General features: G+C 43.0%; 1 protein-coding gene across 1 annotated transcript in view; it reads left to right on the top strand.

The window, feature by feature from the left end:
- itgav (integrin, alpha V) overlaps positions 1-20,476 on the top strand; it is a 64,317-nt gene extending 43,841 nt beyond the window's left edge. The window contains exons 21-30 of the mRNA XM_063213043.1: positions 577-669; positions 2,676-2,755; positions 6,461-6,541; positions 6,817-6,922; positions 8,101-8,259; positions 14,708-14,833; positions 16,046-16,159; positions 17,439-17,546; positions 18,788-18,910; positions 19,541-20,476. Of these exons, the coding sequence (XP_063069113.1) occupies positions 577-669; positions 2,676-2,755; positions 6,461-6,541; positions 6,817-6,922; positions 8,101-8,259; positions 14,708-14,833; positions 16,046-16,159; positions 17,439-17,546; positions 18,788-18,910; positions 19,541-19,639 (1,089 nt within the window). The 3' untranslated portion in view covers positions 19,640-20,476. The remainder of the gene's footprint in view (positions 1-576; positions 670-2,675; positions 2,756-6,460; positions 6,542-6,816; positions 6,923-8,100; positions 8,260-14,707; positions 14,834-16,045; positions 16,160-17,438; positions 17,547-18,787; positions 18,911-19,540) is intronic.
- Positions 20,477-21,499: the final 1,023 nt, after the last annotated feature.

Genomic DNA, 21,499 nt, shown 5'->3' with positions numbered 1-21,499 from the left:
CAAATGTTGCACCACCGCACATTTTTGGTAATCCTGATTTCCAATCGATCTAATGTCTTTTTTCTGCCATAATTACCATGGAACTTATTGCATGACAAGTCTATGAGTTAAAAATGACACTTCAGATGGATCCTTCCAGGATACAATCATAAAACAATTAAAACTACCTGACGTTCATTAATGCTGGATAAAAAAACACACATATCCATCCTTGCTCTATTCAGCTCGGGCACCCACTGGTGACAGGCCGCGCACCCCCAGGGGTGCACACACCACAGTTTGGGAAACCCTGGGATAGAGGAACAGATGTAGAGCATGAGTGGGAGGCATACTCATCATATGACAAAATGGCTTAGGGGGTACGCAGGACAAAAACGGTTGAGAAACACTGCCCTAGTGGTCCAAAACTTCTCCCTGTAGCAACAGCACTCCCCAGCCGCCACTCAGCTAGCTCTTTGTAGTGGGCTAGCAGTTGCGGTCTCTCTGTCGTGATTAGCTGTTGTTTCGTGTTCTGTTTTGACTTGTTCCTCATCACAGTGGTTTTGTTGTTTGTCGTTTTGTTGTTCGCCCCCTCAGACTCTGTCCAGGCTGTCGTGCGCGTACAAGAGGGAGAACCAGACCCGGATGGTGGTGTGCGACCTGGGAAACCCCATGAAGGGCGGGACCAAGGTCAGCATGACACTTTGAAACCTCTGACAGATGTTTCCCTTCCTCTATTTTTTTAAGTGTACTTCCTTTCCATACTGTATTGGTTGGTTTAACACCAAATAAGGGGTGGTACTTACCTAGAAGTGCACTAAAATGATGCCTGGCCAGTAAGAATTCTTCTAGGATTGACCCTGCTGTCATCTACATACATATACTACATGTGATTTATTTACAAACACTAAAATGTTTTTTGGTTTTCTTAAAATAGTTCAAAACCGTTTCACCCATAAGCTGCCATTGTTGTAAAATTGGTTGCCCATACATGCCCGAATCAAGGTATGCCAACCCTGTTATTTTCCAGAGACCTCAGCAGTAACAACTAGCCTGATTATCATCGATTTTCAAATCTCTTCGAGACTTGGTCTGATCAAGAGCATAACAAATAACATTTTCCAAACGGCATGGTCGACCTGCCTCCCTTCGTTTGCTAATGGTTGAATGCTTCTCGACAAAGTGGGAGGAGTTCACAATTTTTCGGGAGCTCAGAAACAATATCGTATTGCTCTTGGCCTGACTAGAGGCAACTCTGAAGGTGCGTCACTAGGAGGGCACGGCCTGGCTAAGTAGCAGCCACATGATGTCACTGTTCACCCAGAATGACACACATTAAATGGCATCTTATATAAGCTCTACAAATGGAGGTGCTTTCTGAACACTTTAATAAATGAAGAAATCAATCCTGCTATGCTAAGCTACGAGTAATGCCACGCTACCAATACCAGGCTTCTAAGGCCGACCAGGCTAAACACCCAGGGATCCCTTTAACTTAGAGCAAGGAGCAAATCCAATTGTAGAAGGACCTTTTGACTTGGGTGTGCTGGAAGCATGAACCAATAAGAATAAGACGACTTACGGCTGAGTAAACTTAGTTGGGTAAGTCATGGCTTACAGTACCAGGGGTCTATGCTAAAAAACTGGTTCAGGATAAGTTAAGGTTAACTTTAAGAGGTAAGTAATCTCATAGAAGAGCCTGGAGTCCTCATTTTCTTAAGAAAAAGCTCCTGTATTGGATGATTTGCCTCATAACTTAACCTTAACTTATCTTGAACCAGCTTTGTAGTATAGGCCCCAGTTCTTGTACGCCTTTGTTTTCAAAATGCATGTATGGTCATTTTTTCACATCAGATGAGATAAGCAAAATGCCACACTGAAGCAAATTGCAAAAGGCAGCTGAGGCTAACACAGAGGGAAAAAATCCAAAAAGTGTTTGATAAAATATTCAGCTGCAGTTTTGGGCTTTGCTCTTATGAAAAGGGGGGTGGGGTGCCACGATGATCAAAGCTCAATATGATTCAATGTAAATTCAGGGCTGCAGATGCATAGTTTGCTGTTTGGGTCACACACACACACACACACACACACACACACACACACACACACACACACACACACACACACACACACACACACACACACACACACACACACACACACACTGCTGCATTATCCTCCTTCATCCTTAATCAACAGACCAACATCACATGCACGCACACACACAAACTCGATACAGGTGCCGTGCCAACCATTGCCGCCATGGCAGCTGGCATGCAGAGGAAGTGGAGGGTGTGTGACGTTACCCAATCCTGAAGTCAGCTTTGGTTGAGGTCATTTGAGAGCACAATCTTAATTGGCCACAGATGTGGCCATTTGTCAACAAAACAAAAAAACAATGAAAGAACAGCAATGAAGACAATAAGAAGGTAGCAATGGGTCCGTTTACATTACCACAATAATCGGGTTATTGGAATAAACAAGTTATTGGAGTTAATTGTTTATTGCCATTTGTCATTTGCACCTACCTGTGTGAATCCGATTTCTCATAAACCAATAACTGCGATAAACCGATTATTATAAACTGTTTATTTATAAACGGGTTACTCCAAAAACCTGATCATAAGCGGTTTAACTTAGTTGGATAAATGAAGACTTACCGTTAATTGTACACCTTTGTACTTGTACTTCCCCAGGTGGTGGCCGGACTCCGCTTCAGTGTCCATCAGCTGGCAGAGCAGGACACCTCCGTCAAGTTCGACCTCCAGATCGTCAGGTACGTCACCCTTTATGTGGACTGTAAGGGCTTCCGCACACCTGCTGCGACAAAGTGCTGAGCACTGCTACGCAAAAGTTCGATTCCATTGTTTTCAATAGAGTCCCGCACACTGGCGCCGATGTCTGCGGACATTTGCGGATGTCGGATGTCGATTATAGACAAGTTCCATTTTGTCGGCGCCGCCCATTGACTATCAATGGTGTGTTCGTATGAAATTGGGTTTGGGGGTCCGAATTATGTCAGAAGCGAAAGTGCTCCGCAGTGCTGTCGGAGCCAATGTGCGGCCGGCCTAACACACTGCTGTCTTTCATGTATGCCACTGCTCTTAGAAGGACAGCAGTTTTTTTAAAGAGGGAGCTATGTTTGGTGTTTTTAATAAGGTCCCACCTTTAAAGGTTTTGAAATTTTTAAAATGTATTGATGTGACCAAACATAATATATTTATTTAATTATTTGTTGTTGATTTTTAAGTGAATTTTGTTTCCTGTACTGGTCATGAAATCGCCATAGTTGCTTAGTTGGCCATACATGCAAACAAACAAACATTTCAGGTATGCCACACTGGCCCTCGTTTGCATGAGGCATTTCATTCAGAGTTAACTCACAATTCTGAATGAAACTGAATTAATTCCTCTTTGAAAATCATGTGAAACACCTCACGATTCGGAATTAAATGGAAGTGCAATGTACGTAAAATCGACGGAACTATTTAATTCTGAATGATTCATTTAGACTTAACGACTCAATGCAAACGAGGCCACTGTTTGTGTAATCTAATAAAAGGAAGGTCCCAAAGCAACTCTGCTAACTTACCGGTAGTCCTTTAAAAAAAAAAAAAAATCCATATGTACTGACACGTTTTGACTCATAAAGTCAAGACTCAAGACTCAATAGACGCATGGCCTTGGGACCTTCCTTTTATTTGATGCTTAAGCAGTCCTTTCTCAGCACCGTTTTTTGAGACCCAAGGCAGCTCCTCCCCATATCTTTCTCTTGATATACCCTTCCCTGATATTGTTTGTTTACCTTTTTATGCTCGTTCTCTTATCTCTCTTCATGGTCATGGGAGTACATGACATTGTGTGGGATACCATAACCATTAGATGCAATGGACGATATAAATGCTACTCCTAATTTTCTACTGCTGAAACTACTGCTCTTTTTATGTGTTTCAATTTATGCTGATAAAGGTTCCCATTTCTAGCTTTAACCAACACCATTTTGTTGTTCAGTGTGTTCTGACTGAGTGAGCAGCTATATCAGCTCATAGCTGCTTTATCCCGACGTGACTGTATCCCTTTGCACTGCTTTTGTTGTCTAGAAAAACATGCACGGCTCACATACCGCCGAGAGCATTATTGCCGTATCACGCCGGCAAGCTTATCAGCCGTTGCAGTTTGACTGTTGACTCGGCTTTGTTTGTCTTGGGTGGCTGGGCTGAGGTGTTGCCTGCCGTCTAATGGAGCCCTTCGCTCTTGATTGCTCTGTGAGCTGCTGCCGCTGCTGGGTTATTTTTACCCTTTATTTTTACTCTCTCTCTCTCTGTCTCTCTCTCTCTTTGTTTCACTCTCTCTCTGTCTCTCTGTCTCTCTGTCTCTCTCTCTCTCTCTCTCTCTCTCTCTCTCTCTCTCTCTCTCTCTCTCTCTCTCTCCTCTCCTCCCAACCCCAAACCCTCCTGTAAATAAACAACACACCAGTGAAAGCTCGGTCATAACCATTACTCTTCATATGATGATGATGATGGAGACTCGGGCTCTGTTGGCATTTTAATTACAGATGCCCAAGTTTCCATTTTGGTCACGGTTTTTGTCCACATAGACTTCCTCTTCTCCTCCTCTCCTCTCCTCTCCTCTCCTCTCCTCTCCTCCTCCTCCTCTCCTCTGTCAGCCAGTCTTTTCTATTTACACCGGCCCCTTATGGAGCTCGTTTTTGCCGTAATGCGTTTGTAATGGGATGCCCGAATCGACCCACACAAGGCCACACTGGCACCATTTCAGAGGAGAGGAGAGGAGAGGAGGGGGGGGGGAGCAGGGGTAGGAGAGAGGAAGGGAGGGGAGCAGGGGTAGGAGAGAGGAGGGGAGGGGAGCAGGGGTAGGAGAGAGGAGAGGAGAGGGAAGGGGAGAAGAGGAGAGGAGAGGACAGGGGAGTAGAGGAGAGGAGAGGACAGGGGAGGAGAGGAGAGGAGAGGGAAAGGGAGGAGAGGAGAGGAGAGGAGAGGAGAGGGAAAGGGAGGAGAGGAGAGGAGAGGAATGCGGGCTACACAACACAAAGCTCCAATGTCATGTTTCCCCAAAGTGCCGTTATGAAACACGGGGAGTAGTTTTCCCTCAGAGACCTGTAGAGGCGGTGTTGCGCGTGTGAGGGGATTTGGGGGCTGATCTGATGTGATCCTGACAAAAATGTGAGTGTTCTTTGTGGCTTGTAGCTGTTGAATTGGCATTCTCCCTTTTTGGGCTCGTGAGTGGAGCAACAGTGCCATCTGGTGTTGAGTATCCTCATGGCTGTTAGAGGGGCATAGCATAGACCCAGTCAGCACCTCTGGCCCACCCATAGAAGTGCATTTTTTCCCCTCCACCCGTGGTCGTGCAGTGCCAATCACTGCCAGTCATGAGGCATATTATGTTGCCACCACATGCAGCAGGTGGAGCAAACGGAGGGGAAAACCAGCATTTTCGTGGACGGGCCCAAAGTTGCCGACTGGGTCTATAATGGAGAATGGTGGCAGTCCACCAGGGTGGCGTGATCATACAGGTAGAACATAACACTAGAGGTTACCCTGCCCCTCTTTTCACAGCAATCCGTGGCGGCAGCCATTTTTTGGAGGTAGACCAGAGAAATAGAAATGAATGGAGAAGGGGGCTCACCTCTGTCAAAAAAGGCACTGCAAAAAAAATGAAATCTTAGTAAGCTTTTCTCTAGTTTCAAGTAAAAACATCTAGTCAATCTTACATTAAGTAAAAATCACCCACTAACTAGTACTTTTTAACTGGAATGTAGAACTAGAAATTAGACTATTTCTGCTTGTTTTCAAACATTTGTCCATGGGGCAAGATATTTTGACTTGGAGATATTTTTATACTTGTTGTTAGCAAAATTTGCTTGAAACAAGTGAAATAATCTAATCAAGAAAAAAGACCTTGCCCCATGGACAAATAAATAAAAATAAGTATTAAAAAAAATAAGTACAAATAGCCTAATTTCTAGGTCTTAAAATAAGATTGACTAGATGTTTTTATTTGAAATTAGAAAAATAAGCTTGCTAAGATTAAATTTTTTGCAGTGGGCTTACTGATGTGAAAATGTCCATCAACACGCTATACAAGGACAATAGTTGAAGTCCAGAAAGTCATGGAAAAGTCATGGAATTTTATATCTGACTTAAGAGTGGGAACCCTGAAAATGATGCTTACCCTCAGGGGACATGGAAGAAGATGCAAAATGTAAACAGAATTAGATTTTGTGAAAATCAGATTTAAAAAAATACAGTATGGTTGCCAGTGGAATTGAAAAGGAATTGAGTCTACATGTTTCCAATCCTTACCTTTTTACTTCCGGACGAATAAAAGCAGTCTTGAATCTTGAAATATTTTGGATCTTCAATTTGAACACTTTCCTATGATTACATGCAATCTCTTGAATATGAGTATTATATATCACCTTTATGAATCTCACTGTAATGATTCTTATTCTGTGTGGTTTCAGTTCTAACCAGTTCAACAACACTAGTAACCTCGTCTCCAGTGTGACAAATCTGGCAGTCCTGGCCAAGGTGGAGATCAGAGGGTGAGCATCTCTTGGTCTGTTTTTTGTGTATTTATGGTATGGTATTTAAAAAATATATTTTTGGCATATTTATATTTATGTATTTATGTATGTATTTTTTAATCTGCATCTTTCTCCAAAGAATAACTTTATATTTTTGTGTATTTATGGTACATTTCTTATATTTATGGCGTATGTATATTTCTATGGTGTATTTTTTAAAATCTAGATTTTTCTCCAAGTAAGAACTTGATATCCATCTGTTTCTCTTTTCTTTTGCTCCCATGTGCCTACAGCGTGTCCGCCCCTGATCAAGTATTCCTGCCCATCGCCAACTGGCAGCCAAAAGACAACCCAGTACTGGAGGACGACATTGGACCCCTCATCCTCCATGTCTATGAGGTGAGCTATTGTCTCTTTTCATTTCCTTTTAACTTTCAAGTTTGCAGCTTGCCATGACATTGAACATTAAATGCATTGTATTGCTTAAATCGGTGCTAACATGTTGTATTTGTGGTATTTAAAACGATCTAACCCCTACCAGAGTCAAATTCCTAGTATTCCTGCACTATCAGGATTTTTCCAGTGTATATTTGGCCAAAAGGTATTATTAGAGTTTTCCTCCCCACTAGATACTGACGGCCTACATTTGTGGCCCTTGCTTAATATGACTATATGAACAAGTGTACTTCTAAATTACTCTTATTCGGGAAGTCAGTCATCCAGGTACTTGCTACCGCTCCCCCTAGCAATGCAAGACAAAGGGTAAAGTACCATTCGTAACCTTTGCAGGTCATAACTGCGTTCGCTCTCTTTACACACTTTGGTAGGTCTGCACACTGCCAATAAGCTCCAAAAATAAACGTTATTATTTAAAAAGCAACGTTTCGATCACCCTAAATCTTCAGCCGAATGAAGTTTATTTTTTGGAGCTTGTTGGCAGTGTGCAGACCTACCACCTTCAGCTGTCTGACACTTTTGTCTGGCACCTGAAAAAGTGTTTTTGGATGTGCGCACCGCACCCTACCCAAAACTGCACTTTGTAACATCCCCACTACTTTATGACCAAAGCGACTTACAAACGAGGACATCAATCATAGCCAACATCACTATACAAGTACACAGGAAATATACAGAACAACAAGTGCAGATGCAAAACGACAAGTGCAGATGCAAAACGACAAGTGCAGATGCTAATTTTGCTCCCTTCTCATTCTCTTCTATTTGGAGTACAATAATGTAAAGAATAAAAGTGAAGACAACAACACTAAGTAAGTAGACATCCCTTTGATACTGATAGTAAACATGCTCACTACAAGACGATCTATGCGATTTCTCCACTTTGGCAGATTCAAGGCGATCTTGTACTCGATTTCACGATTCAGGATTTAATATTGTCATATTGTAGACCCCTAGTTACATCCCCACTATTCTGGTCTGTTCTCATTCTCTTCTCTTCCACTGGCACCTGCAAAAGTGTTTTTTGGATGTGCGCACCCTACCCAAAACTACACTTGGTTACATCCTCACTATTTTGCTCCATTCTCATTCTTTTCTATTTTCATCCGCTCTCTTCTCAGCTGCGTAACAAGGGGCCGAGCACCTTCAGCAAGGCCATGCTGGACATCCGGCTGCCGTACAAGTACAACAACGGCTCCCTGCTCTACATCACCAAGTACACCGTGGACGGAGCCATGAACTGCAGCACCGACATGGAGATCAACCCCCTCAACGTGTCCGTAAGTACAGTAGTGTACAAGCCCTTTACTTGTATCCCTTAACATAGCCCTTACCATTAGGGCTGGGTATCGCAGCCATGTTCCTGTATCGATTCGATTTCGATTCTTAGGGCTTTGAATCGATTAATCACGATTAAATTCGATTCGATTTGATTCATTCCGAATTGATTCAATCCGTTCCCTTCTTGGTGCAAGGATTTCGCCCAAAAGATGCTATTGCCTATGTTTATGTAAAAATGTCAAAGGGCTGTGGCTTGATAGTGTCAACAGATTGCTAATTTGTAATAAGTACGCCTAGGCCTAATTGACTAATACCTGCTGGGTATTTTCCATAGACCTAAATTAAACAAAAAGAACAAGAAGAAAAAGAACAAAAAAATCGATTTTGTGCCCTGTGAATCGATTATGATTTTTTTTATGATACTGATCGATTATCGATTAAATCGATTATTTTACCTAGCCCTACTTACCATGCATTTAGGGGTCTGCCCATTGGTCAGACAGCCCATTGGTCCAGCAGCCCATAGGTCAGACAGTAAGCCATAGAGGAGGAGCATAATACTCAGCCTACTGGACAAACAGGCTACATGCTACATGCCTTTAATTATGATTAGGGTTAGGAATTGTTTTGGCTTTGGCATAGTTTTAACTTCTCGGTTAACTTAAAAGTGAATAATTACAAAATGATGCTGCTAAAATAACTGTATACTGACAGAACATGCCTTTAATGACGGTTAGGGTTAGGATTTGTTTTGGTTTGGGCATAGTATGTGTGTGGTCAGACTAATGGGCTCTCGGACCAATGGGATGTAACCCCCACGTAGCCCTTTACATATAGCCCTTTACATATAGCCCTTTACATATAGCCCTTTACATGTAGCCCTTTACATATAGCCCTTTACATGTAGCCCTTTACATATAGCACTTTACATATAGCCCTTTACATGTAGCCCTTTACATGTAGCCCTTTACATGTAGCCCTTTACATATAGCCCTTTACATATAGCACTTTACACGTAGCCCTTTACATATAGCCCTTTACATGTAGCCCTTTACATGTAGCCCTTTACATGTAGCCCTTTACATATAGCCCTTTACATATAGCCCTTTACATATAGCCCTTTACATATAGCCCTTTACATATAGCCCTTTACATGTAGTCCTTTACATATAGCCTAGGGTTTAATATTTTTCCCGAAAATGGCATGAATCAAATCCCGGGATAGGACGACCCATTTCCCGGGAATCCCGGGAAATCCCGTTTTTTTTGTTTTGTTTTTTTCCTCCCATTTTTTGATCTAGTCATGTAGGGGCTATAATTCAACTGTTCCTCCCAAACTGGCATTTTGTATCAAGTTGTTACTGTTTGTATCATTATTGGGAGAAAAGAATTAAGATGAAGCTCTAGCCTACTATCCACCAACACAATAATGAAGTGTAAGATGATAGCCTGTGCGCAGCATGCAGCGCTTATCAATGACGGGTGGATTGTTGGTGACGGTGACACCAAGTCGCCTAAGTCAGGAATGGATATCGACATGATACGGAGTTTGTATGCTTAATATTTGAAACGGTGATGACATTTAAAATCGAGTCAAACGGCCATAAACAGCATTGTAATGAAGGGTGTCGTAACGGCAGATGGAACTTTAATTTCACGACGACATTCTGGCTATAGGCTAAACTCGCCCTGGCCGCTTCCCTGTTTCACTTTAGGACCAAAAGTATTCAACCGTTTCCGTCCCCAATTCCGCCCGCCTACCGGTACTTATATATAGTTAATTATGTATCCACTGTCTGAGTCAGGAATGGATATCGACATGATACGGAGTTTGTATGCTTAATATTTGAAACGGTGATGACATTTAAAACCGAGTCAAACGGCCATAAACAGCATTGTAATGAAGGGTGTCGTAATGGCAGATGGAACTTTAATTTCACGACGACATTCTGGCTATAAACTCGCCCTGGCCGCTTCCCTGTTTCACTTTAGGACCAAAAGTAGGCCTATTCAACCGTTTCCACAGTTCCTGTATCGGTAATGCCAGGACTACACGTGTGAACCAAATCAACACAACAGCATGAATGAATAATAAACAGTAACGGAAATACAGACGTGACCCGAAATCAAGCGGGCGGAATTGGGAGCCTTTCGCCAGAGAATTGGGAGGGAAAGTGGAAAACAGCGATCCTAGCGGTTACGTTCCAAACACCAGGGTGATCCTATTGAAACTCCCATAGACAAGTTTTTTAAAAAAATCCCACAAAGATATGACTTGGAACTATAACACCAGACACATTTTTCAGCGTACACAATAGCATGAACTACTACCTGTGAAAATCTTAAGTCATTTTTTGCCCTTTTAAGAAAAATAGAAATTGTGCCAATCTGGTCGGAAACGGACTACAGCTCCCAGCATGCTGTGCTCCACGCCTCGTTGACAACAAAGAGAAACAAATGAACGCGAACGAACGCAAGTTCTTGCATATCTTCACATTCTTGTAATCCTATGAGTTCCACATTGTCTTCTTATTACACATATATACACGCGATCATTTTGGTATGGTTTTAAATTCTCTAGTAGATATGATGGCTTCTGTGGTGACGAGTAACCACCTCTCTGGCTCATGTTTGGCTATGCTAATTTAGCTATGCTAATTACATGGAGTAAACAAGCCACACATGCCAGTCAGTGTAGTTCTGTATTAGCTTTTTAAAGAATATTAAAATCAGCTCAGATCAGTGAAAAACCGAACATTTTACCACCTGATTCGATAAAACGGGCCAACATGCCCATAATATGACTGCCACTACTTCTACTTCGTCGTCAGGGCTGAGATGTAATTTTTCAAAGAAAAAAAACATTCATTTGTTGCAGGGGGTTGGAACGTTGCCAGCAGGGGGCGATGAGATTACTTTCCCTCCCTATTGTGCTGAAGCTAGATTTTGGACATGCTGGACGTTATCGCCAAATTACAATAGAAAGGACTACCAATGTTAGGTAATATTGCTCATTACCTCATCTAAACAGTTGCCGCTATCCAAAAATATACGAGAGCATAATTAAATAGTATTTGAAAGAGTGATATTATCACGTTTTCAGTGAAGTGATCAGTGAAGTGGGCGGAATTTGGCGACCTTACTATTATAATTCGCTCACCCAAAGTGCATTTCGCACTGTCATTGTCCAATTTCACAAAATGCCTCCAGGCAAAACTGGCAGCAGACCCAGACATTGCTGAAAAGGTCCTGTACTGCTGCTGCTTAAGTGAGCCTGAAGTGTTACCAGAGACGGTTTAAATGCAAGAGAATCTTTGGTGTTACTGCTGCTAGATTGCACTGTTGCTTACTGTTGCTAGGACAACAAATAGACACGCACTTAATTTTTTTTCCCGGTTTCCCGTCATGGCTTTCCCGGGAAACGGGAAATTGTTTTGATCAGATTTCCCGGGAATCCCGGGTCCCGGGATTAAACCATAGCCCTTTACATATAGCACTTTACATATAGCCCTTTACATGTAGCCCTTTACATATAGCCCTTTACATGTAGCCCTTTACATATAGCCCTTTACATATAGCACTTTACATACAGTATAGCCACCTACTGACATGGAGATCAACCCCTTCAACGAGCCCTTAAGTGTTGCAGCAAGCATCGACAAAATGTCTTGCTTTATTGCGTAGGAACCCCCATCACGCTCCGTCTCCAGGAGTAAGCTTAAGTGGTTGAAGTGTGCGTGTGCGTGCGTGTGCGTGTGCGTGCGTGTGCGTGTGCGTGCGTGTGCGTGTGCGTGTGCGTGCGTGTGTTTTACGGGTGCTGCTGCTGCTGCTGAGTTTAGCTTTTGGGTGATGTAAGCTACGAGACATCAACTGTCTGCAATTACTACTGTAGTAACCCAGTGAGAAGAACGAGTGAGTGCGGCGTTTAGCTTTGATTTGCATTTCCCCCGTCCCAGGCGCTCAAACACCAAAGCAATGCACTTCACACTAATGAAGAATACATACAGCTGATTTATTGATGAGCTTTGCGCAATTGTAGTTTGGCACTGAGGGCACTAAAGTGTATCTGCTGTGTGCAGGGCCACTGACAGCTTTGGCTGGGCCCAAGACAAAGTCATCTGAAAGGGCCCCCTCCTCAATATGTACTATGTAATGAGGACCCACTCCTGGGCCCCCTTGTGTCCCTGGGCCCGGGACAACTGACCTCTGTCCCCCTCCTGTCAGCTTCCCTGGCTGTGTGCAGCAAATGTGCAAGTCTAATGACATACACTGTGGAATTAAATGCAGTACTGCACTGGCAGGAAGACCCAGAGGAAAAAGGAAAGAAATTATTGAATTTCCAGTGCGGTTATTAATGGCATACATCACATCACATGGTGTTGGAGAGGATGGATATTGGCTGCATGAAATGACTCTGGTGCTTCTCAGAGAGAGAGAGAGAGAGAGAGAGAGAGAGAGAGAGAGAGAGACAGAGACAGAGACAGAGAGACAGAGAGAGAGAGAGAGAGAGAGAGAGAGAGAGAGGGAGAGAGAGAGAAAGAGAAAGAGAGAGAGAAAGATAGAGAGAAAGATAGAGAGAGTGTCAGAGGAGACAGAGAGAGAGAGAGTATTGGAGGAGAAAGAGAGAGAGAGAGAGAGAGAGAAAAAGAGAAATAGGGAGGGAGAGAAAGAGGACTCATCAGGATGGCTCGTTCTACACGCTTCTCTGAGGCTGCCATCCCCACTCCACTGGAAACCCGGCGCCCGCCTGCCAATATTCTCAGCAGCACAATCTGGAAGATTCAGCGTCAGCACTCAAACATATTGACTAGATTATTGATTAAACACTTTGGATCCTGTTGAATTATGGGAGATTTAAGAGAAAATGGGATGAGTGAAGAGGGTGGGATGGAGGATGGGGGGGAGGCAGAGGAGATGGGTCTGCAATCTTGGCAGTTGGCAGCAGCTATGGTCGTTGGATCACAGATAGTGTGACAGAAGGGGCTGTGGGTATAGAGCAGTGTTTCTCGAGCTTTTTCAGACCGAGGACCACTTTGTCTCCCCGAAAAATGTTCAGGGACCACCTGTCAACTGAATTGACAGTTGAGGGGTGCTAATTTGACACGGCTAATTTAGATGCAGATCACATACTTTTTATTGACGTTACAAGCCTGCCCTAGTGTGGTGAAAATAAGAATAGATATCCCCTCGCGGACCACCTGAGCTCTGTCACGGACCACCAGTGGTCCCTGGACCGCACTTTGAGAATCACTGGTATAGAGAATGGCTTGCAGGCAAAGCTGGAATAGGGCTGGCTTAGAGCAGTTAATGCTGAATTACCTCCCTCATCTAAGCAAGCAAGTGCACTGTGTCTGTATGAGTGTGTGCGTGCCTGTTTGTGTGCGTGTGTGTGCCTGTTTGTGTGCGTGTGTGTGCATGAGTGTGTGTGTGTGTGTGTGTGCGCTTTTGTGTGTGCGCGCGCATGTGTGTGCGTGTGTGTGTGTGTGTGTGCGAGCGTGTGCGTGCGTGTGTGTGCGTGCGTGCGTGTGCGTGCGTGTGTGTGCGTGCGTGCGTGCGTGTGTGTGTGTGTGTGTGTGTGTGTGTGTGTGTGTGTGTGTGTGTGTGTGTGTGTGTCTAGCCAAACATCTGATTAGGATCAGTTCATGAGAGCTGGTGATTGGGATGTGGGTCCTGGAGTTGAACTTGGTCCCCTGCCTAAACTATCGCCAGGGAGGGAATAATCTCAGACCACACCACTTTAATTCAGGACAAATAACATAATTTCTATTTCAGTAAGATTGATTTTGCAGCTTGGCTCTTTTCTGGGGTCTTCTTGTTCCCCATGAATTGTAAATATCCATGCTCAACAGACTGATATTGTGGGCAAAAAAGCAGAGGCACTCTGAGATTTGGGAAAAAATATATAAAATGCCTTTAATATAACATGGCAATTCTGTTATCAGGCGCTGTCTTGTTTTAGACTCCCTCTGGGAGGCAGTAGCCTATGTATATAGCTAAGGTAGCGAGAGACAATTAATCCATGTTGCACTACCCCCCTATAAATGGTTTGAGAAACAGTTTTTACTGTTAATTGACTTGCGATACACGTTTGCTTGTACCAAGCATAGTAAATCAGCCATGAGATAGCCTCTAGCTCTCCATCACACTTGTCAGCCTCTGCTGGCATTCTGATGGCATTTTCAGCGGTCCACCATGGACCCTGTTTATTTTTCAACATATTTTAAGCACAACAATATTACGTCCTGGCATTTTCAGCTATAAAATGGTATAAGGACATCTTGTTGAATTGCATTGCACACACACAGACTTACTGTAGTTAACAGCTGATGAAAGATGGTAAATGAATGTGGCAGGTTACAACAGCTTGTGATTTGAGACTGTGGCAGGCCTTATCTTGAGTTTAAAGACATTTCTTGATCTTGATCATGTATTTCTTTGTGTCCTCAGAATCCTACATTTTTGGACAAAAACGTGACCGTTGCCAGTGGAGACCGGTCGGAGAGCAGGAACCGTAACCATGTCCACCGGCGAGACCTGGAACAGAAGCAGATGGAAGGAGACCTGGAGCTGCTGGTCAGTCAGAGCTTGCGGTGTAAATAATAATCAAAATGTATTAGGGATGCAAACGATTAATCGATTAATCGACTCAATTAAAAATATTAATTGCAATTAATCGACAATTCAACTGACAAGAGACCCAGGTGAAATGCGCCTGTGTAAGGTGTGTGTGAATAGTGGGAATATTTAAATCACCTTTGGATTAAAGAATTGAAATAGACTTAATTTAAATGCAGCATTTTATCTCAATTTCTTGTTGGATTTTTTTTCATTCAGTAGTTTTTTTTAAAGAAACGTTGAGATTTCGGGGGAAAATAGTGCTCATCAATTAGTTGTAAGTCGATCGATAAGTCTATCAACTAATGATTAATGAATTAATCGATAATTTGCATCCCTAAAATGTATCGATGCACTGATCCTACGGCCGACGATTTAATCAAATCATATCTGGAGTTGCTTGTCAGTCAGAGCACGCCTGGATGGAAAACGCCTACGCATTTGGGCTTGTTTGAATTGACTGAAAGTGATACTGTGCCATTTTTTGGAAATAAGCTTAGTTTGTACATCTCTCCTTGAGTTAAATGGTTGAGTATTACCTTTCTCCTGTACTTCCAATCGTTTTCCGAGTATTGCAGTGCAAATCTTACCTCAATGCTAGCAATAAACATTGAATCCTATGAGACCCGCTAGCGGTTAGTGAGCTTAATATGATATGAGCTTATTTGAGCTTATATGAGCTTATTTCCAGAAATGGCACAGTATCACTTTAAGTAGCTTGCTGAGAGGAAGAACTTCTAATATTCACTGACGGGCTGACATTTGAACAAGATTTTCCAAAACTGGCCAGAATGCATTGCTGCTAATGTTTTCCTCCCAGACATTTATTGTCAAAACAAACATATAATCTGCTTCCAAATTCAGCAGTTTTAAGTTTTAAGCGGCCACCATATAAAATTGCATTATTACAATTACAATAAATTATTATTATTACTATTCCTGTATTACTATTATTACATTATTGTATTTACTAAACAATGCATTTAATTATATGTAGTTGATTGCAGTCAAGTGTGTGCGTGTGCGTGTGCGTGTGCGTGTGTGCGTGCGTGCGTGCGTGTGTGTGCGTGTGCGTGCGCGCGTGCGTGCGTGCGTGCATAAGGGTGGATGAACATACTGTAGATAATTGTTGTTGACCTAGCTTGAGGATCTTGTGCTTGCCATGTGTAGGACTGTGAGAAGGCCAAGTGCCTGAAGATCCAGTGCCGTGTGGGCCGCCTGGAGAGGGGCCAGAGTGCCATCCTCTTCATACGCTCACGTCTCGGGGTCGCCACCTTCCTCAAGGTAACCCAGGAGCTCCGCATCGCATTCCACTACCGCTTCACTTTCAATCATTTTTGGTTATACATTAGTGGTGTGGATCGGCACTGCCCTCACGATCCGATTCGATCACGATTCGGGAGGTAGCGATTCGATTCGATTCGATTCGATTCTATGCGATCCGATCCGATTCAATTCTACAATGCATTGCAATGCATTACATTTCTACTGAAAGCAAAGCAAATGTTTAATCAGTCATGATGAGGCAATACAAGTAGTCAGATACTGAGCAACAATTTATTGGCTGTTTTCTGTATCAGTCTGTATCAGTCTGTATCAGTCTTGCAATGTTTTGAAGTGCTTGTATGAATTTAACATTCATTTGCTTCCGAAATATCCATGGAAGTAATTGAAACTTAAAAAAATTGCCGGATCGATTCTGGAACTTGCTGGATCGATTCTGGATCGTCCATGCCCCGCATTGGATTGGATCGCCGAATCGATCATTGTTGACTCCACTATTATACTTATTACACACTGAGGAATGCAGAACGCTGAAACACGTGTAATAAAAAAGTCAAATGCATGGTGCGACCTTCTCTTATTTTTCAGTTTTATCTGTTGATATGATGCTATAGTATGTGGAAAAACATTGAAAGCAATTGCCATGCATTATGTTGAGACTTTGTAATATTGTAATGTGATGAAATGTGCATGTTAGCTTGTAATGGCTTATTAGAAGAAAATATTCTGTATGAAACCTGTCGGGTTTCCCCTTTCCAATGAAAGCTGCAAACTACAGGGTTTTACAGTGGAACATGCACATTAATGTGGAATGATGTGGACGAAATAATTGAGGAGTTGGTTGATTCATGTCTCGAGGAAGAGTATTACAATTTTTAGTGCATATATACAGGCGAGGGATGGGGCTTTAAGAAAAAGTCAAAGTCAAAGTTAACTTTATTATCCCAATAGGGAAATTTAAGTGGCCAAGGTGCGTATGGTACAAACAGACGTAGACAAGACTTAAGAAAAAAAAAAAATCCTTAAAAAGACATAAATACGCCCCCTCCCCCATGCCTCTCTGACTCCTCCCAAACAGCTAGGCTACTGCAACACACACACACACACACACACACACACACACACACACACACACACACACACACACACACACACACACACACACACACACACACACACTACAGAGTCATCCAGGACCCACAGTGTCAAAGTCTAGAACCACTGCTATAGTGGATGTCAGTCAGAGTTTTTGACCGTCTGCCTCTTGTCCCACATCCAGGCTGAGTCCCAGAACCGCTCCTACATCGTGAGGTCCTCGGCCACGTTCAACGTCATCGAGATGCCCTACAAGAACTTGGTGTCCGAGTTCCCATCCAACAGCACAGCTGTGAGTACTGTACTTGTATTCCTGCGAGGCAGTAGAAAACAAGCTGGCCCATTTTCGGAGATACTGGGCCAAGGATTACTGGAGCACACAGGATACGTCTTCTGTTATTTTATTCCTGCTTATTCATGGATTTAGCTGGATCACACCGCACTCACGATTAAAAGGTGCGAAACATAAACAAAAACTGTGCAAATAGAACGCAAAATATCTGCACACTTAAAGCCTCTTTGTGTTCTTTTTAATAGCCAAGCGTCCAGTCTGCTGACCTTCCTTTTCTCTCTATTCCTGCTTATTCACGTCACAGACTCTTCTGAGACAATGGCAAATTTAATTGTTAATGTAATTTTGAGCATTTGTAGGAATATATTGGAAGCTTTAAGTGCTTTACATTATTCCCCCTCCACTATGTTGCCACTGTGCCCCAGTAATGCTGGAAATTAGATATGCATGTTAGCGGCATGCACCGAATAATGGCTTCATCTGGTGTGCCATTTGCTGCCCATTTTCACTTCTTGGTTGTACCACTTTTCATCAGTCTTACAACAGCGAGCGGCGTGCCTTGAAGCAGTGCAAGCTGCTGCATTATTGAAGTCAAGTCTTGATGATTGCATTATTAGACTAACGATTCACTGGCAGAGGCAGATTTTATACCCTTACATTAACTTGTTCTTTTGAAATTATTCATTTTGCTGCAGTTCAACACAGTTTCCTCAATTGTGTTTGGTCTTAATCTACTTAAAGAATGTAACTAAAATTGAATTTGATGGGTGAATATGGCTAGCCTGGTTGTCACAGACGGTGTGTTTGTGTACACAAACTATCGTCTGGTAGCACTGCAGTTAGCATGCTGTTCTCGAGTCAGAAAATAAATGGCGAATTTATTGCTACTCACCACCAATTCATTCCTCCAAAAAACGTTTTCTGTACGTTTCTACACACTCTTACCATCAGTGAGAACCAGGCTAGAATATGGGGAGTGTTCCAAGTGCTTTCAATGAGTAATGACAGAAGGGTCTCGTCATCTGACTTAAGGAAGAAAAATCCGCACTGATGAAGGCTTGATAGCCGAAACGCGTTTGCTTTTTGGACATGGTGGTAATATAAATAATAAATAATGAGACGCAGTTTGTGAGTGCGGATTTTTCTTAAGTTGATACATTTTATCGCGCACCCAAAGACTTTCGTTTTTCCAAGAAGTTGAGCGCGTCCTTTGCCAAAACTCTCGTCATCTGACCCCACAGGTGAACCTAGCGGTGATCTGGGTGAAGACGGACTACACGCAGCCCGTGCCAGGATGGGTGGTGGCCCTGGCTGTCCTGGCGGGACTCCTCCTACTAGCCCTGCTGATCTTTGTCATGTACAAGGTGAGACGTTCAGTCTGTACGTACGTAGTGTGATGGAGTGACCTTTAAAAAATTGAAAAAAGGGACACCACCAATAAAGTCTTTTTCAGAGATGTTGGCTTCTTGTGCATTCAAATGTCATAAATAAAGAAAATGCTGCTCCATGTTTTATGTGTTGTAACGTTTCGGCCATCTGGCTGTGCAACATTTTCTTTTTTTTTGTTGACAAGGAGTGATGTGTAACCAACAGACATACTATTACAGAAGTAAGCTGTAAGCTTATCGTAACGTATTTGTTGGAATGTCTAACGTGATCTATCTCATCCGCCACCCCTCCACCTCTCTCTCTCTCTATCTCTCTCTCTCTTTCTCTCTCTCTCTTTCTCTCTCTCTCTCTCTCTCTCCCTCCCTCTCTCTCTCTCCCTCTCTCCTTCTCCCTCTCTCTCTCCCTCTCTCTTTCTCCCTCTCTCTCTCCTTCTCTCTCTCTCTCCTCTCTCTCTCTCCCTCTCCTCTCCCTCTCTCTCTCTCTCTCTCTCTCTCTCTCTCTCTCTCCCTCTCCCCCCCCCTCTCTCTCTCTCTCTCTCTCTCCCTCTCTCTCTCTCTCTCTCTCTCTCTCTCTCTCTCTCTCTCTCTCCCTCTCTCTCTCTCCAGTTGGGCTTCTTTAAGCGAGTGCGCCCCCCACATGGCGACATGACGGAGAAGGAGCAGCTGCAGCCACAGGAGAATGGCGACCGCAACACGGAGGCCTGAGAGGAGAGGAGGAGGAGGAGGAGGAGGAGGAGAAGAGAGCAGAGAGGAGGAGGAGGAGAGGAGAGGAGAGGAGAGGAGAGGAGAGGAGAGGAGAGAAGAGAAGAGATGGAGTGAGGAGGATAGAGAAGAGAGAAGTGGACCTCCGCAGCACTGTGTCAATGCCATGTCTCCCAAGACAGGACTGGGAAAACAAAATCTCCCGTGGTTAAATCACCATGGGACAGAAACTACAGGTGTGTGTGTGTGTGTGCGCGCGCGCGCGCGTGTGTGTGTGTGTTGTGAGAGTGTGTTTGTGTGTGTGTGTGTTGGGAGAGTGTGTGTGGGTTTTGTATGTGTGCACGAAAGTGTGATTTTTGTTTTCGAGAGTCGCTTGGCCCATTTGAAAAATGTGGGGACAGAATGACACGTACAATGCAGTTCCTGGCCGACGCTGCCTGTGCATATACTATACCCAGTAGTACTTCTTCGTTCGATTGTGGACACTGGACAAGTGATTGATTTTTTTGGACTTCCCTACACTGTGCCATCTCATGACTGCCATGGAGAATATGACGGATGAGACACACATTGGAAAAGAAATCTAAGAAGTACTTTTTAGAAAAAAATCCATCAAATGCAGTGGGTGTGTTTTTCATTTGACAGTCCCTTGTACGGGGATGAGTGCCAACCATGTTTAGCCCGATTCGCACGGGATAAGTATTACCTAGGGACCTCTGGTAATTCACAATTAGCCCCGGACGTCCATGATTTTTCATGCCGCATTCGGACGGGATAAGCAAACGTCTTTTATTCACTCAATTCACAGACATTGCAAGGGGGATGCAACGGCGCGCATATGGAAATTACCCCAGGACGTCTGGTTTCGCCTTAATACCATAGGTAATTTCACATATTACGAACATGGCGCATTCGCACAGGACTAAGAACTCAGACATTCTCCGTAATTATTCCAGGTCCATAGGTAATAATAGTCCCGTCTGAATCGGGCTTTTGACTGTGTTTCAACAATACCAACCTGCTGGGTTAATCTATGCATATTTACTGCACTGACTTTTCATCAGATCCATTAGAGGCAATTGTAGTTTTAAAAAAAAAATGAGGCGTTTGAATAACCATTGTTTACACTGCTAGTTTGAAGCAATAGGGAATAAAATAAATGTCTTAACTCTTTGTTGTAAAGCATAGTGTCCAATGAGTTGGGAACTCTTGCAATAATCTGTATGAATAGCTACTGCCATATGCTGCTTCAGGATTAACCATCACGCCAACAACAATAGGCCACTTCAAAACTTTGGCTTTCTTTTAAATCAGTTTCCTTTTACCTTTGGTGTAGTTATTTACCTTCACTCCATTTTTTTCATGTATTGTTTCTTGGGTAATTTTTTTTAGATGAAGTGTTTAAATTATTCTTATGTTTGTTTTTTTTCTGCCTCCAACTTTCAGGTGATGGAAATAGAATAATTTCAAGATTTGCTTACATTTATATTTTTGAAATCCGATTTGTTTTTTAAAAAATTCTTCTAAAATGTAGGTACTTTATTCATTCTTCACGTCTTTATCATTTTAAGTTAGACTCCGTAAAAAAAACGTTTATGTATTTCGAAACATGTAGTCTCTTGATGTTACTTAAATACAACAAAATCTAACGGTACATACACACCAAGATATGGGGCACCTAAGTCTCCACCCCTTCCGGGCGGCTCATGGGGCTGGGAAAGCCAAAACATTTGACTGGGCTTTAATGGACTGATCAAAGCTATTTTCCGATCCACCTCGCATTCCTCCGCCGATCACACATATGCTGTAGTTCAGAATTGAAAATAATCAATGGTGTGTTTGTCGACTTCACTTGGCAACCGT

The sequence above is a fragment of the Engraulis encrasicolus genome, chromosome 13, assembly GCF_034702125.1.
Source record: "Engraulis encrasicolus isolate BLACKSEA-1 chromosome 13, IST_EnEncr_1.0, whole genome shotgun sequence".
NCBI classification, from domain to species: domain Eukaryota; kingdom Metazoa; phylum Chordata; class Actinopteri; order Clupeiformes; family Engraulidae; genus Engraulis; species Engraulis encrasicolus.
The sequence above is the reverse complement of the archived record's forward strand: the minus strand, read 5'-3'. Positions and strand labels throughout refer to the sequence as shown.